The sequence below is a fragment of the Anolis sagrei genome, chromosome 6 (genome assembly GCF_037176765.1).
Source record: "Anolis sagrei isolate rAnoSag1 chromosome 6, rAnoSag1.mat, whole genome shotgun sequence".
Taxonomy (NCBI): domain Eukaryota; kingdom Metazoa; phylum Chordata; class Lepidosauria; order Squamata; family Dactyloidae; genus Anolis; species Anolis sagrei.
In genome coordinates, this window is record NC_090026.1 from 88490779 (window position 1) to 88510005 (window position 19227).

Here is a 19227-nt window from a genome sequence, read left to right on the forward strand (position 1 = left end):
AGACAAAATAGATTTAGGGACTGACCAGACAGGGCCCTGGAGAATATTTTCGAGCCTGAATTCCCGAGGAGAGACCAGATCTTAATCTGCACAATTTTGAAGCAAGCTTCTGTATTGAGTTCCCGTAGCTGAATGAGAAACTACAAATATTATGTGATCAGTTTCCAGGTTTGCTCTATCAGCTGGCATTTAATGTGTGATAGTATGATTTTTGTGTAGGTTTTGATATATTTTATGTAATTTTGATTGGGGCTGCTTTCGAAAATTTGAGACCTCATTCCGATTCAACACAGCCTTAGTCCTGTTTAAGTTCCACCAACAGCTGTTTACATTGTCAAAATCTGAACATGAATTGCTTTTACAGATACTATGACATACTTTCTCCCTTTGGCTAGGCTGTAAAAGTTATCTTGCATTCTTTTGCATTACCCCCCCCCCCCCCGCGCTCCCACACACTTTCCCCTGCTTTTAAAGTAACAAGAGAGTCTCCAAGCAACTTGTGAAGGATACAGTAAATATGTTTTCCCCACACCCAGAGCACAGGTTGCCACTACCCTGGTTTAGGATGGAGTATTGTTACTTGGGCTATAGTCCTGAGAGAAGAACAGATGAGCCTGAATTATATATTTATAAATTGCTAGAGTTTGTGGTAGAGAAATAAAGCACCACAACTCACTTTTCAAATTTGTGCACACTTGCAGAGGAGTAAATACTAGGCCTGGGTAACAACGGAAAAATTTGTTTCTAAAATCGATTCGTTTTTTGGGGTTCTTTGCGTTTCGATATTTAAAAGAATTCCGAAATTTTCCTTAAAAAAAGTTCAATATTTACGAAATTTCGTAAATGGTAAAAAAATTACAAAACAATAACGAAACAATAACGAATTGATTCGTTAATGGCGGCCGCGATCGCGCAATACGCTAAAAAAACTTCTGAAGCTTCCCTCTCCCTCTGTTGTTGACTGTTGGTGTGATATTATAATTTTTTTTCACTAATTAAACAAAAAAACAACTATAAAACTTGCCCCAGACATGCGGAAATAATAACGAAACGACCTCAAACCAATAACGAAACGAATACATAACGAAATACGAAGCATTTATGAAACGAATTGAAAAATTCGTTTCGTTTTTAAGTTGCTCCAGAATGGTTCGTTATCGCTTCGTTAACAAAAAAAAATAACGAATTTTTTACGAATTAACGAAACGAAACCGCCCAGCCCTAGTAAATACCAGTCCCATTCCTAGTAAATTGTCTTAAGATTAAATCCTTAAATGAGTTATGTCTCAGTGACTGTTTAAACACCAGGTTTAAAAATGCATTATATAACTCTTTTGTTAAATTGATTTGTGTGCACGTTGAACAATATTTTGAAAGCCATTATAAACCAGTAAAGAATTTTGGTTTTTTTCCCCTTTAAAAATGCCCCATGAACCATCTTAATGTTTAAAATACTAAAACTCACGAAAGGTTCTAGTTATTCAGAGTGGTTGGGTTAATAGATATTATTCACTGATCCTTTTTTTAAGCCATTATTCACAATTTGTGATGTAAATATAGTTTTTCAATAGAATTTGCATTGCTACTTAGGATAGAACTTTGTGGAACTTTCTACTACTTTTATACTTTTTTTATTAAGGTGGTGTTTAAATTGCATTTTGACAGTCATCTTCTTTTCTTATGTTGGCCCCAATAGTAACTATTTCTTATTCTATGCAATAATTGCAAATAAACTGAATACTAAATAATGGTGTACTGTCTACATAGTAAGCTGCTCTATCAAATTAGGGAGGAAAAATGAGTTCCGTTATATAGTGGCTGGATACTTTACATCTTGTTAAAATTAAACTAAAATAAAATTTAGCATACCGTCCTGCGTTTGAAATGAACAAAGCATAATTCTGCAGATCTGAAGGATTTTTTAAAACTGGATATTGCCTTTAGGGTGTTATTTACACTATTGGTCAGACTTTTCAAAGTATTTGAACAAACCTGAGTGAAATAATTTTTCTCAGTCTTGTTATTTTTGAATAATTGAATCCAAAAATTCTAAAGAGAATGAGACAAATGGTTTTTTTCAGGCAAGCCATGCAATTGGATCATATCCAATACCATATGATAGGCAGGCAGGGGAACACTGCTGGATTCAAATGAGTCAGACGATAAGGGGACATCGAAAAACCAATAATCCCGTGGAAAATATCTTGAGTACAATTCAGCATTCTTGCATAAACAACACATTTATGAACAAGAAACACACTATTTTGCACACACAAAAACACTATGATTTTTTTGAAAAGTGTTTTAGGAAAAAAGTATATATATTATTTTGTGCGCACACACATTGACATACAAAGATTCCTTGTGTATTTCTGCACAGTCCCGTCCCCCCAAACCCTCAGTAATTTGTTGATGGGCATATTCTGTGCAAAAAAATTAGACTAATTTCCTAGGTATGAGAAAACCCATTTTTGGGCAGAAAAATAAATAATAGTGGGTTTTTTAAAAACAAAACAAAATGTCTAGAAAAAGGTATTTAAGGACTGGAATGTGTTATAAGTGAAATAGAACATTCACTTATATTAGAAAGATCCATAGCTGAAAAGATTGTAAGAATGTTATTACAGAACAGGAAAGATTCAATGAGTAGTCCTCTCTATAACACCTCTAGACTAACATAGAGAAAAAAGTATGTAGCATTAGCTTTCTTAGGCTGAATCTGCTTCATCAGATGCATGGAGCGAGGTACTTATGGACAGACATTTATATCAAGCATCTGTCTGTAGGCTCTTCACTCCACGCATCTGATGAAGTAGACCCAATCTACAAAAGCTTATGTTACAGAATTCTTTATCTCAGTCTCAAAAGGTGCTACAAGATTTCGTTGCATACTGGCAGGGACAAATAAATTGTGTCTTTGAATACTCATTTCATGCCTGTCAGAATAGAATTAAGAAACTGAATAGAACAAAATTAACAATGAAGTAGATGTAAGGTTCCTCAGTGGACTGTGTTCCCTTACTGAAACTGAAGTGTGTTCTTTTATGGAAACAGAAGGATATTCTGGTGGATGTGGAATAATATTCTTCTTATACATAAACTGTAAGAATAGAATTCTCTGTAAGTTGTTTTCAGTCTTCCAAATTCCTGTCTTTTACACTGAAATCCATACTCTGTTAAATGTTAAAATATTATAGTATATCTAGAATACTGAAATTTTCTAAAATGTAACTTGTAATAATGAAATGTGCCTTATAATGATGAGCTTAATATAAACATAATGAAATTTATTTTAAATTGTGAAATATTGATGTACTCAATGATATGCCTCCGAAGGTGCTAATCACCTTGTGTATAGAAAAAAATCATGACCTATAAAGCTGCTCAAATTCTTCTAAATATATAAGAACTATAGCTTTGCAAGTACCCAGTTGTAAGCATAAGTGAAAGTTAATTTGTTGATCTACTAGCTACTTCTACAGTTCCACTTTAAAAAACTTCAATCTTTAATTCAGAAACATGAGTGAAAGTATCACATCTATTTAGCATGCAACCCCAAGGTCACCATGTGTCCATACATAAATGAATAATAATTAATTTTCTGGAATAAAGTCAACCTCAGAAAATTAAAGAATGAGGAGTCAGTCAAATTCAAGAATGGGGAGTATTATTATTTTTTGTTTCTGTGTTTTTGTCCAGGTAATTACTACATACTGAAAGTGCTGGGTGTAAACATGTATCAATCAGTTGCTGGAGCTACCCATCCATTACAAACAGAAGAACAAGAAGTAGGCATTGATCCCTTGCAGAGTTATGTGAACAAACCTGAAGAAGGTAAAATTATTTTTCTTCATTTCCTGTTTAGAAACCTGAAGGATAAGTGCTTCTCTGTTTTCTGTGAATATGTTTTCCTTCCTCCAAAAATACTGCATTTGAAACTATTACTATTTTCATTTTGTGTTTGGGAAAGTCCTATAGAACAGTACGACACTAATGTAACAGTATGACACCTTGAAAAATCAGGTTACAATTATGAAAACAATAACAAAATTTTATTTCACGAGTATCCTTGCTCATTATCAACCAAACAATAATTGTACAATTAGAATTGGAAATTTGATATATGCTAATGAAAAATCATGCAAAAATGATTTATTTCTCGTATATCAGCCAAAATTGGGATAGGAGAAAGGACATGGCAAGGGCATCACAAAGGAGAGATGTCCCGAATGCTCTTTGCTGCACACTTCACTTCAGAAGGTGAGGCACTGTACACAGGATTTTGGAATGTGATCTTAATAATACAGCATTTAAAATGTAAGGAAACATTAGTATCTGGAATATTTCAAATGCATGCACATTATGTGATATTGCTGGCTATAGTGAGAGTTGTTTACATGCTGTAATGATGTAACTGGAATGCTGGGAGACCATGGCTCAAATTACTACTTGGCCATGGGAACCCACTTGGTGACTGTAGGCAAGTCAGTCTCTCATGCTTAGAGGAAAGGCACCCCACCCCAACAAATTCTGCCAAGAAAATTGTAATAGGGTCACTTTAAAGCAGTGGTTCTCAACCTGTGGGTCCCCAGTTGTTTTGGCCTTCAACTCCCAGAAATCTTAACAGCTAGTAAACTGGCTGGGATTTCTGGGAGTCATAGGCCAAAACACCAGAGGAACCACGGGTTAAGAACCACTGTCTTATAGTCTCCATAAGTCAGAAATTATTTGAAGGCACACAGCAACAGCTGGATACAGTAGGATTTCTCAGAGTGCATATTATACAGTACGTAGAGAAGGAAGCAGGGCTTTACCTCTTGGTCTTTATCTTGGTGGGCATGTGCCCCTACATCTCAGTGTGGTACATTCATTGTCGCACATGTACAGTTGAATGTACACTTAGACTCCAACTGCTCTACTAACTGTAGAAAGATTGAATGAGAAAGATTGAATGCATGTTGATATAGGTCTTGAGAAGCAATAGAAACATTACTGTGACAGTTTGTACTGTTGTAGATAATGAATGCACTTATCGGGAAAATACCTGATAAGGTACAAATGCAAGAAAAATAGCATTATAAATCAAATACCTCATTTTTCACATCTTTGTTGTCCCAAATTAACAATCTTTGAAATACACAATTTCTCCCAATGCTAATGTTAATATCTCACAAGCTAAGTGAAAAAATCAATAAATAATTGTCATTCATATATACAAGTTGGATAATCTATAGAACTTTTTAATGAAAAAAAATCGTACTTCCTGCTATCTTTACGCTAACATTAAGTAGAAATTAGAAACGGTAAACTGATAATCTGTTGCATGTCTTGGACTTGATGCATGATTTTAACCTCTCCTGGAATGGGTTTTAGCTTACTGTACTCCTTTTGTCTGTATGTGTGCCCAAGAGTAATTAGTTATGTAGCCAAGGAACACTTTCTGGTTTTTATCTGAACTTTAACATTGCTGCAACATAAAATGTTATTAGTATTGAATTGATGTTTAAAAGTGCCATTAATTCATTTACCCCAAATGTTCATTAACAATGTAAATGTATGCTGATGTTCTATGAGACAAGGAAGTGACTAATGACTCTTCGCACTAACAACACTTAAAATGAATAGAAACTTAAGATAGCTAATCTTGAAGTAATCAAGACCCTCATTCAGCTTGGCATCTCTGTATGCTCTAAAACAGCTGTCAACTGTTAAAAATATATACACAACACACAGATCCGCACATGCAAAGATAGAGATATGTAAATACATGGTTCCCCAAAGTCATAAAGGTTACCAACCATAGTACATTTTTACATTCTATATGTAAATATTTTATATAAAGCATCCATTTCATCTTCATGGCTTTTTTACAGTGAAACACAGACTGCATTTTAATTTGATGCCATATGCAGTCAAGATTCATCATCATTCAGTGTTGTACTATTATTTAAAATGAAGTATGCTATGGATATTGAGGGTGGGATGGACTTTAACCTGTAATTTTCCTAGGCCAAGTGCTGTAAATCGAGATTTCAATATTGAAAGTCAGCAATTGCTTTGTAACAAAGATATCATCACATGACAGGAATTTAATGTTACATGTTGTATGGAGGACTCCATTCTTGGTGTTTCAACTATGTGTTTATGTATCAGCTTACATTTGTGTAACTGTACATATAATTTGACAAACAGACAGCATTGTAATCCAGGAGATAATGTATGTGGCTGCATCTAATGCCAGTCCCAAATATAATGAAAGGAATATGACTTGTTAATCTTCAAGACCCGTTGCAACATCTAGCAGTGTTTTAATCTCAGATTGACAAGATTACTATAACTGTCATTGGCTAAGAATCCAAGAGACAAACTACATATTACATTACTCACACTTTTTGAAAAGCATGTTTAAACTGTCCATCTTTGTTTTGAAGAAAAAAAACTGTCCTTGGCTTGTTTACCATTTAAGAAATATAGATACAGTTGTAACCTAATTTCTTAGGTCCCTGATATGATTCCCGTGCAGTGAGAAAGTCAGTACTAGGAATTCTGCCAGTGACACTCATTTAAGAGTAGCCAAGAATTCCTCATTCACAAATGGCCAACGGATCTGTTACAAAATAAATGTCTTTGGGTTGGCAGCTTGAGTGTTGAGTGTTCATGGAAATTTCTCACACTTAATCACTCCCCTGTTGTAACGTTTTCATGTGTCCTCGGATTGAGTTCATTTCTGTACTCACTTGTTAAAATTGGCCACCTATAATGGTTGGAGATATAGATTGTGAAGCAATCTGCTGTTTAGGCATTATATATACATGGTTCATTTTCTTACTTCATATGGTTTGCAGAAAGAAATTAGTGGAACAGGTTTCTTCAAATGATAGGAACAACTATGTAGAGAACAATACAAGTGTACATTATAATTTGACAGATGTTTAGGATATCGTATCACTGAAAATATTGGGTTGTAATAAGATGGTGATGAATAATTTTGAATAGAACATTCATTACTGAAACTTATCCAGGCTGCCATATTTTATTCTCTCTAAATAGCAGCTATGCTTTTTCCTCTACTCCTTCCAACACCAGATGCTTACTTAGCAAGCTTTTAATAGTCATTTATTAATAATAGCTTCTGTGTAGTTTGATTTTACTTGAACAGCTACAGATCTGTAGTGACAAAGGCCACTGGTATATCACATCTCCACTTATGTCTTGTAATAATCTTTCCTGTCACTTCCTTCTTAAATAGTGTTCTCTTATCTTGTAATCACACTAATACTTTCATGTACAGTGTTCTTTTTGGACATAGCATTAAACATAGCAGGGAGCATTTTAAAAAGTCCTAACACCATCATGTAAATAAAACATTTAAATGTATTTAAGCCAGTTCATTAGAATGCTACCTCTGTTAAGGTGCACCTTGAAAACATTTTGACTATGCTTTCAAAATTTGAACTCAGGTGAGGAACATAAGTAGTCATTTATAATATTGTGGTTCAATGACCAGTTTAGGCCTTGTTGGATTCTATTAGGACACCTGTTTTTATGTCACCTTTAATAGCAGAATGGTGGCTTAAGGCAGGGTAAATGAGATTATTGTCAGCTTCAACTTTTTATTATTATTATTATTTTTTGTCGTGTCAGGAGCGACTTGAGAAACTGCAAGTCGCTTCTGGTAGGAGAGAATTGGCTGTCTGCAAGGACATTGTTCAGGGGACGCCCAGATGAATTGATGTTTTTATCATCCTTGTGGGAGGCTTCTCTCATGTCCCCGCCTGAGGAGCTGGAGCTGATAGAGGGAGCTCATCCGCCTCTCCCCAGATTCGAACCTGCGATCTGTCAGTCTTCAGTCCTGCCGGCACAGGGGTTTAACCCACTGCGCCACCGGGGGCGCACATACAATCTGTACACATACTCACACACATACATTAACTTGGAAATGGTCCAGAAGCAAAGATATAGAAATCTGTTGCAGTTCTTTGAATCCATTTGGTAATTTTAGTTTCCATGTATATAAAGTGGCATCTGGATATGGTACAGTAGAATACATACATGATTTGATAACAGTGCATGTTTTTAAGTTATCAAGAATGTATTGAATTCCAAAGAAACAATTTTGTTGTTATCCTGATTTGTCTGGAAACTAAACACAGTTTTTCACTCTTTTAAAAAAAACCCACAAATACAGAAAACTAACCTCTCTAATGCTATTATAAAGTTTGGTGGCAATACAGAAAGATGTGTGCAGTAGAGAAATTGTCTTTTTTTCCCCTTTGTTTTGTTTCTTGGTCATTATTCTGAATTGTCCATGCAATCTAACTTTGGAGCAAAGGTAGAAAATAAAAACCCTAAATATATGTATACACTTAGCTCTTCTGGATTTTCAGTCATTAGTTGTCATGAAAACATTAAATTAAAATGCAAATTCCAAAATGAAAGCAGTTTGGACCAGTTGGCCTAGTTCCTCCTGAAATCTCGGTCCTCTCATATCTTCGTTGTTATTATAGCCTGTGTAGCTACAGGAGGAAGACTGACATGAAGAAATTTTAAAAGTGCCATCAAGTTTCTTGCCATTTTTATAAAGGTGTGTTTTATTTATAGGCAATCTGGCCCTTTTAACAAAGAAAAATATTTCTGTGCTTACACTGCCACTTTTACAAACAAAACAGCTGATAGTTTAATGAACACCATACTGAGGGCCATGTAGGACATAAGGCAAATTAAGCAGGTTACAAACTGCACATCTTCTATTTAGATATAGGATATCTTCCCAGCCCGAACAATTAGTTGTACTAATCAGACAAGCTGACAGTCAGAAACAGAAGGAGACCATTTGTATCAATTTGAACAACATAGCTGGTAATGAAGTGAAATAGCCACATTGGATAGTTTTCACCTCTGTTTTGGATTATACTCTTGTAATGGCCTCTTTCATCTTTCTAAAGAGATATACATATGTTTAACAAAAGCTTGTTAACTGATGTTTTCAAACCAGGAATAAAGGAATAATAAAAAGACAATATACTATGAGCCAAGATTTTTTTTCTGAAGGAATGTGTTTTCAGGACATAATTAGATTTTTTGGTAAATTATTGTAAATGTAAAATATGAATTTTGGTTGATAGGGTTGTAACAATTCAACTATGAAAATTGCAATAAATTAATAGAGACAACTTTCAAAAGGCAACTGTTTTATTTTACAAATTTTACATCAAATGCACAACTTTTTGTTGTCAACTTACAATTATATTTTGTAATTAATATCTTCATAGTTAGCATTTCATGGATATATAGGCTTTTAAATTGATTTATTATTTATGTATTTATTTCCTGCAATTGTAACCCGCCCTTCTCACCCACGAGGGGGGCCTCAGGGCGGCCTCACAGCAAGCACCATCCGGTGCTCTCACAATTATAAACATTCAACAATACCATTAAAAGCATTAAACAATTAATCACCTCACAACCTCTGAGGATGCCTGCCATAGATACAGGCATCTATGTAAGGCAAAATCTCACAAATGCAAAGCTTCCCCGAAAGTAGGCAAACAGATATTTTAAGCCAAAGTTTGCTGTTTCTTGTCTGGTGCCTTCAGGTCTATCCTACTTACGGTGATTCTAAAGTGACAATCTCATGAGGTTATCTTTGCAAGATTTGTTCAGATAAGGTTTGCCTTTGTCTTCCTCTGATGCAAACAGAAACCCCCTCTGACCAAATCTTGCTAAAAAAAATTCCTGTGATAGATCAACCATAGGGTCACCATATATTGTAAAGCACCTCGAAGGCAAACAATAAATAGTAAACAGTTCCACTTTTTATGATATCCTCTACACTGTGCTATAAGATGGCCGTGGTCACAAACTGGAGGTTCCTATACTAGTGGGGCAGTGAATCTGCTCCAGGATTCAGTATGAGCTTTAAAGGAGCTCTCCAGAATGCTATACTCAATATTAAAAATAGGTTCAGAACCTTGGACAGCTCAGATTTAAAGCTAGAGTACATGCATTGCCTTGCTTAATGGCAATAAATGGCTGTGCATGTGTACATGTTATCGAATGTTTAAAATAAACAACATGCAGCCCCCCAGTTATGAACATCTGACTTCTGTATGACTCATAGTTAGAAATGGGCCTCTCCCCTCCCTGCCTACCATGAATCTTAGTGCTGAGCCAAGGCCTTCCCTTTTCTTTGTGTCTGTATCTCTTCCCCCTTTCCTTTCCTTTCCTTTGTGTCCACCACTTTAATTTACGCAGTCCAATGCTACTCAATCCTGTGTTTTATTGTTGGTGAGGCAGCAGCATTCTTTGGCAAAGAAGGCTACAGACCTTGTGAAACTACATACCACAGGATTTCATGGCATTGAGCCAGGGCAGTTAAAGTGATATCAAGCTGCATTCAAAAGCATATGTGTCCCCGTCCCCCCGCCCAAGGAAACTGAGTTGGGATAAATAGGAGAGGCTCCTTGAGGGAACCCTGGGAACGGGGGTGGGGGGCAGTCCTTGTGTGCCAGCCAACTTAGATACAAATGTACCTGTTCCAACTTACAAATACAGCTTCAGAACGCACCTATAGAACCTATCTTGTTTATAACCGAGGAGTGCCTGTATACATTTTTAAAAGTTCATCCGATGTGGTCGCTGTTATGCATATGATTTTAACTTCACTCTGATTGTCAGATCTGTTTATCTCTCTGAAGTAGTAATCAAATAGCTGTATTGTCTGAAAATATAGTGCAAATGACATAGAAGAATATGTAGCAGATGAGATTTAGATTTCCCTCGTGGTGGTCTCTAATATATCTTATTGTTATTGGTACAATATGTGGGCTTTTTAGGGAAGTGTGATCTGTTTACCAAGACAGATGCCATAATGTTTCTCCCTCCTCCTCCTTTATATACTTACATATGAAAAAAATTTAGATCGTATTTGCCCTTATTCATACAACTTTATTATAATGTAATATTTTGATTAATTAATTGAGTTGAATGGCACTTGAGGAATCATAATCTATTCTCAGCTATATTTTAATACAAGAAGAATTTCAATTAATATTAATAATAAGAATTTATTATTAATAATAAGAATTTCAATTAATAATAATAATAATAATAATAATACATCACACAGTCCAAGACGCTTGGGAAGTGTTCGACTTATACAGATCTCGTTTGCTGTGACATACTGTGCTTTTGTGTCAATAATAATAATAATAACAACAATAATAAGTTTATTACCTGCCTCACCTTGAGCCTGAAGGCAGGGTACAACATAGTTAAAATAAAATACAAATATACAGGTAGCCATAGATATATGCATCAACTATCCTCCTCTTCCCTACACTGCGCCGCAATCTGTTCTGTGTTCTCCAATCCCCTTTCAGCAGCTTTAAACAAATAAAGGACAACTTTTATTGACAGAGTAGGGTTATAACCAGCCAACAAAAATGAGGTTTTGTCCGCTGTATCCCAGCTTGTTTTATTGCAAATAAAAGGCCATAAGTATTGTTTCCTTTCTTTTTCATATAGGTTGCAATGATGTAAAGTGTGGTTCAGATTTTCGACTTCAGGGGCACCGCAGATACATAGAATAATAAAATGAGAGAATCATAGAGTTGGAGAGGTGGGGGAGGGGGCATTTTTTTTAATACCATAGCATTTAGCAGTTTTATTCATCCAGGAGTTAGAAAGAAAGAGAGAAGGAGATTCCAAGAGTGTTTATCCTGCTTTTCAGTCTATGTTGTTCATTAGACCATTTTATCTTTGTTACTGTAGTACAATTTAATATAAAATGTATGCATAACAACATTGCAAAATAAAAATGAGCACTATGAAATTTGCACTAAACCACATGATAAGATATTGAGCAACATCTTCCCAGTTTTTAAGAATGTCTGAGGACATTCCTTTGCATGAGAAGAAACTACAAATATTAATGTGAATGTGAAAGATCCTATTCAAATGAATTGCTTCATCTGATCCAGATATGCTTTTTTGGATATGTAATTGTCTATGTATGCGTTTTATAAAATAACCGAAGAACCCAAGTCATAATAATAGCACAGCTTGTGAGTTAGGATATATAAACGTGCCAAATAAGTGGAGTGGTGACAAGTGAAAGCAATCAAAACTCAGAAGGGGCCATAATGCAGCCCTGCTGCCACTCTAGAACTTCCTCCCTATGGTTGCTTTCCCCCCAGGAATGCATACATTCATTCTCAGTATTTGACAGGGATGGGAAGTGGAGATTTGAGGAAATTGTAGGGGAAGGATTCAGCATACCCCTTGTGCTTGTCCCTTCTGTTCCGGAAAGAGGCTCCCATGTTCCTCATTTTAATATTTGTTTGCCATGAACATGCTGATGTTTTCCATCTTAGAAGAAATACAAACGAAGCCATAGAAATTCAGAAGTGGCTCAGTGGCTCAACACACTTAATTTTCTTCTCTCTTCCATTAAGATAACATCTGTTCTGGCCACCAGTCAGCAAATCAAATTTGATGAGAATTCATCTGAGCGCAAGGTAGAAATGCCTGCTAATGGACAGATTTATGATTCCTCCCCCTTTTAAACAAAGCTCTTAAATTTTTGAATTATAAAGCAATTTTTTTTTATAACAATAGGATATTGATAAAATAAATGAAGTGACAAGTATATAGGCATTTTTGCTATAACCCCCTTTTTAAAAAAAGTATTATAAATGATGCAAAATAAAAATAATATTGGTTAAATAAGAAAAAATCTGCTTTCCTTTGCTAGTACTGGCTTTATACCTTCAAATGTATCTTTTCCTTATATCACAGTACATTACTACTGTATTAGGCGTGGAAAACTAATTCAAAAGGATTTATTTTACTTTTTGACACCCTCTTCTCTAATATAACATCAAAAGCAAAACTTTTCATATTACAACAGAAATGTCCAAATACTGCAAAGTTTGTATAGTAACTATGGTACTGTTTTATCTTGTCTCCATAAGCATTATTAATACAATACATGAATATTTCTGTCATCTCAATTTGGGGGCAGGGGATGTACCAATCTAGTTGGAAGGATCCAAAATCTATGGGCAACAATGAACAGATGGTCAGTGGTGTTGGCTTTGGCAATGCTGATCACTGGTTTAGAGAGGCAGAAGAATGGTGGGACTAGGCCTCCTTCCAGCAGGTGATTGCTATGGTCGAAGGTGGCAACACTGACCATCTGTTGAATGGAATTCTGGGCACAGGTATGTCTGGATCAGGGCCCATGCTAGTAAATCATTTTAGGTGAAATTTGATAATACAAAGTATTTACTTACACAGTTTTTTCCCCCAAATATACAGTGCCTAATTTGTACATGTGAAGACTGCTATTGTCTGCTTTCCTTGGATATTGTCCCATTCCTTGAGTGGGAACACTGTCCCTCTTCCACACTCCTTGTGGCTTGGATGCCCTTTAATTCCCCTTTCTCCACAATTGCAGTGTAGGATGAGAATTATCAGCACAGAGTAAAAATCCATCACAACTAAAAGTTAGTTACAATTCAGTAAAATTGGCTATGCGTCCACACAAATACTTATAATTAGATATCTTTGAAACATTAACCTTTAAATTTGAGTCATCTTGATAATGTGTTATTAACACATTTAAGTTGCATTTGAGTATTTAAAATGGCACAGAGCAGTTACTTTATCATCAACAGAATCCTCTATTTTGCTGTCTGAAGGGAGAAGATTGCTATTCTTGGACTTTTTTGCATTGTTTTGCATTTTTATATTTCCCCAGCATTGCAGGAAGGAGCAATAGTACAAATGTGCACACTGCCAGAATGATGTAGAACCCATGCTTCATTTCCAGAGAGTTGGCCAGACTTCGAGTTTAGGACAGAATCTACCTAAACTTCGATGCAAACAATATGAACAAGTAATTTACAACTTCTGCTAACATCAAATGTTTGAAATTCATTGTACCAGTTCTAAAAATATATCTTGTCTACAATAAAATCTTCACAGAAAATTTGAGTTTAACCAGGGATTTGTACATATGTAAAATTCATTTATGTCATTTTTTATATTATAAAGCTGATTTTATTTTAAATCTACAATAGAAAACATTTAAGGTTTGTATTCCTCCTTCAGACACAGCTTGAGGGAAGTGTACTGATATAAGACAGTTAACTAACACAACTGTAAGTTCATTTGATCTCCCAATTTAATGTATTTTTTTGTCTGCATAAGTTATGCTCTAATAAAAATTAAAGAGCAAGTTGCATTTGGAAGATCGGGTCATCGTAATTCATTGACATTAGGCCACATAACTGAATAATGTCTTACTTCAGTGAAATACATCAAATGAGATCAACAATTATGACTCATAAACATGCCTCGCAGGCATAAAACAGCAGGGAATTAGCATGTGAGGCTGATAAATATGCATGTAAATAAGTTCCCAAAGGAATAACATGGGTTTGATTGATAGGTTTAGAATTGGAACATATGTAAACCCCTTTATTCCTCATTCTGGTGTAGCTAAGTAAAGATGCATTTTACTTGTTAAAAAGTTTCAATAACTTTGTAAATCTTTACTCCACATCTGTGGCTGTATGACGATCACTTCTAAGATAAATTGAACTGTCTATAGAGAAGATGGCCTTTTCCTGAAGCACAATTATAAAATGAAAATACATCTTCATAGGATTATTGTTTCACATGGCGGGATGGACAAACATTTCTGTTACTGTGTATTGCTATATCTTAATTATTTTATTTTCCTCCAAACTTATATATAAAGTGGGGGGAATTACTTTACTCCCTTAAGGTGAAAGTTTTATATGAACATTTGCTAAGAAAGACGTTGAAAAGGAATACAGTTGTATCAATTAATTCTAATGTATGAGTAGTACACAGGCTAACTGTAACTAAGGATGTGGACAGTGTAATGTTTATGAATATGCCATAGTTCATACAGCAAGGTTTATGCTTTTGAAATCTATGGTTTATCATTGCTTAGATACTTCCAGATTAGATTTTTCCTAGGTAATTTGCTTCATACTCAATCATTTGAAGAAGTTTTCAAAAGGTCCAGACACTGTCTTCTTCCATTCACAGTGTTACTGGAGTCTTAGTACCCAAGGATTTAGCTTCAACTCCACTCCTGTAAATGACTGTTAAAAGTTCTTGATGAACTCATTACATTCTGCATATTTTCTCGTGAATAACCTCCCCTTAATTTGAAATATTTTGTCAAAGAATTGCTTGAGAAAGAGTTTCTACATCACTTGAAAAGCATAGAGACTGGTATTAACCCTTGGGGCCAGTATTCTGGCTGCGAACACTATCTTCTTTTATACCAACTTCCTTTGTCTCAGGGGACCAGTATAATATTCCACATCAACAGATCATAGGACTCCTTCACTCCTGGATGCAGTGTTGACAACTTTGACGTATGAACTTCTTACTTAAGAAAAATCCTTAGAAGACCCTTAAGGATCAAAGAGGAGAAAGGCAAAAAAAAAAAAAAAAATCAGAGGAGCCAAATGTAGTATCATTGTATTCCCTCCCTACTGACATGTCCAGTACCATCAATTTGTTTCCATTTCAGTCTTAGAATCAGTACAGGTATTATTAGCTCCTGTCCATCTCACAGATTGCCACATTGATGGCAAATATTTCTGGACCCAAGAAGTCTCAAGTACAGTCAGATCTTCGATCTGAATTTTCAAAGCATCATTCATAGAATCATGGAAGCATAGAGTTGGAAGAGACCTCATGAGCCATCCAGTCCAACCCCCTGCCAAGAAGCAGGAAATTTCCAAAGCACCCCCAACAGATGGCCATCCAGCATCTGTTTAAAAGCCTCCAAAGAAGGAGCTTCTACCACACTCCAGGGCAGAGAGTTCCACTGCTGAACAGCTCTCACAGTCAGGAAGTTCTTCCTAATGTTCAGCTGGAATCTCCTTTCTTGTAGTTTGAAGCCATTGTTCAATTGGAACATTCTTACTTGATCATCCATCAAGATACTTTTCGGCAGGCAAGATTCAATAGATGATTGAAGAGCTCTCTATTCTATCAACCCAAGCCAGCCAGAGTCCTCTTTTTAATCTTATTTACACTCAGCACTACTCACTGGCACTTCACTAGCATACCTTTTAGTCTACTGTTAGATGTGAAACATTTGTAACTCTAGATATTTTCATCAAAGAAACTGGAGAAAAATTCTGTACTCTTCCATGTCTATGTATAATTGACGTCAACAAAAACCAACACATAGGGAACTGTCACACTCTTTATCTGTCCTGCTGTTTATCATATATCTTATTACCTATTATTGACATCTACTTGTGACTGCTGAATACAGACATATTTCTCCCCTAGAGAAATTCCAAATGAAATCAACTCGCATAATATTGAGATTGCCTGCTTTGATCACTATATCAGTCTCAGCTTCAGTATCAACAGTTCTGTCCTGGTGGCAAATATCTTACTTCTTCAGTCAGCATCTGTACCTGTATTTGTTGCAACCTAGACTACTGCAACTGTTTGTTTACAACAGATTGTTTTATCTTCAATCTCTGCAGATTCAGTTTACTCCATTGCATCACGGCATCCTCTCCTATTGACGTCTACATGTGACTTTGCCTTGGGCATCAAAGCAATGTCACAGCCAAATAATGTCAATAGGAAACTTTGGCACCATATCAATCTCACTGTGGCACTATCTTTTTTAAAAAAAATACTTTTATTAGGCTTTTAAATATATATATATAAATTGGGGGAGGTGGAGGGGGGAAAGGGGGAAGATGTGGGGGGAAGGGGGAAAGGCATAATATTCCATCCACGCATGGGAAGAGGAAGGGGGACTTGGAGTACATTCACTCACTCTAGCCTCTTTATATCCAATCACAACATTCTTTCCAAAAGAGGACGGTGGGGTGTGGGGAAGTGCAAGGGTAAGTGGGGGAATAGAACCTGTGGCACTATCTTTCTGCGGTAGTGGAATTCTTTATTTCTGGGAGACAGGAGACTATGCTTATGGCTGCAGTGCTGCTAGCAGGGTAAGGCAGGCTTTTGTCAAGGAGCTTGACTAAATTTGCCAAACAGCTGCTGGGTGGCAGCAGCAGTGAGCTGTGACACTGGCAGAGAATCTCTCAGGCAATAGCAGTGGCACAATAAAATCTTTTTTGGAGGTCTTTTGCCATGAAGACTCTATGATGAGACAATCCAAAATGAAACAAGAAATAGTGCCAGAAAACAAGACACCAGATTGGAAGGCATTCAGTGAGATACTGGAATAGAGTGAAGGATGACTACAAGTAGTATTTAATGACACAACTGGACTCAAGGCAAATCACTTGTATAGCTTCATTTACAAAGTTAGATTAATAATAATAATAATAATAATAATAATAATAATAATCTTTATTTATACCCCACCACCATCTCCCCAATGGGGACTCGGAGCAGCTTACATGGGGCCAAGCCCAGATAGCATATTACAACAAGATAAAACCAGAGCATAAACAATAAACAACATCATCAATTTGCATCAAGAAAAATTATAAACAGTCATAAAATAACATTCCAATAAGCACAATCACAATAACAATGGGCGGGCCACATGTACAGGATAAAAACGATTCAAAGACTCTAATGAGATAAAAATAGGAACAAGTTATCTGCTGGGAACTCATAAAAACACACATAGTTGTGAAGCTAAACTTCAAATTTGGAGGACGTGTATTCCAGTGGGAAGAGCGTTGAGGAGTGCAATGGTGTCATATTGTGCACCTACTCGCCAATGCGCAGTGGAAGAGCCAGGTTTTAACGTTCTTTTTGAATGTTTCTAGAGAAGGGGCTTTCCTGATCTCTCCAGGTAATGACTTCCAAAGTCGGGGAGCCACAGAGGAGAAGGCTCTCTCCCTTGTGCCCACAAGACAAGCTTGTGAGATTGGTAAGGGTCAACAACAATTCTTTATTGATTAGTCAATTTTGACCATATCTAAACATGCAAAACATACAAAGAGTGGTAGGGGTGAAAGGAGGGCCTCCCCTGAAGATCTAAGAGCCCCGGTTAGTACGTGGAGAGAGATATGGTCACGATGGTAGGCGGGTCCCAAACCGTTTAAGGCTTTGTAGGTGATAACCTGTATCTTGAATTGGGACCAAAAAATAAATGGCAGCCAGTGGAGCTCCTTAAACATGGGAGTTGACTGCTCCCTATAACTAGCCCCAGTTATTAATGCAAACTAATGATTCTTATTCATTCTTACAATATTTTTAAAACAAATACTTTATATATTTATGTATAAGCCTAGATATTTTATAAAAAATCAGCCCCCAAAATCTGGATTGATTTATTCATGGATCAGTGTGAATACAGTACCTTAACGCTTAACAAAAAAGGAACCATCCCCTTCTCTGAGTAAGAGTGGGGATAGACTTGAACTGCACAAGAGCATAGTCTATTACAACCCAAAAGAAGCACCAGTCTACTCTCTCCATCATGACACAGCTTTTAGGCTTTTTGAATGTCTAGGAGTGGCTGGTCCCCTGGTGTGAAGTGGTGCATTCACTTTTCCATGGAATGACCTCAGCTTAGCCACAGATCATATCAAGATCCATAATTTTCGCCCCCAAATCTGCCCTTATATAGAGTATTGACATTTCATTATTTTAGATTTGAATATTTTTTTCAAAATGTAAGATAGTTCAATAAAGTAATATTTTGCTATGTCACATTTGCCATCTATCTAGAGTAGAAAACTATTGTGTCACTGATTTTTTTTTTTGTAATAATTGGCTAATTAATTTATGTCTCTTCAGTTTGTGTGTGAAGATGTTGGTTTAGACTGCAACTCTAAAACTGATTGTTGAGACTTACTTTGTTCTGAACATGAAATTCATTGTTTTTATCTTTCAATTGGATTTCTTTTACACTGTAAAGTCAGATGTCTGACATAACTGTACAGTTAAGTATTTGGGGTTAATGAACAGCATTAAATTTTATGAAGCCTTGTCCACTAAATGTTAAAGAACTTAAAGGAACTTTCTAACACTTAGAAATTAACATTGGCATTAAAGACTGACACTGAGAGATCAGGCCCCTTCCACACAGCTGAATAAAATCCCACAGTATCTGCTTTGAAATAGAATATAGTATAGTGTGGACTCAGATTACCCAGTTCAAACCAGATATTGGGGGGTGTTTTATGCTTTGATAATCTGGGTTATATGACAGTGTGGAAAGGCCCT

General features: G+C 36.0%; 1 protein-coding gene across 7 annotated transcripts in view; it reads left to right on the forward strand.

The window, feature by feature from the left end:
• The window catches only part of TBC1D5 (TBC1 domain family member 5), a 299834-nt gene that overhangs the window by 104320 nt on the left and 176287 nt on the right, over positions 1–19227 (forward strand). For all 7 annotated transcript variants that reach the window (XM_060781976.2, XM_060781971.2, XM_060781970.2 and 4 more), the window contains one exon: positions 3700–3834. In XM_060781976.2, coding sequence (XP_060637959.2) covers positions 3735–3834 — 100 coding nt within the window. In that variant the 5' untranslated portion in view covers positions 3700–3734. The remainder of the gene's footprint in view (positions 1–3699; positions 3835–19227) is intronic.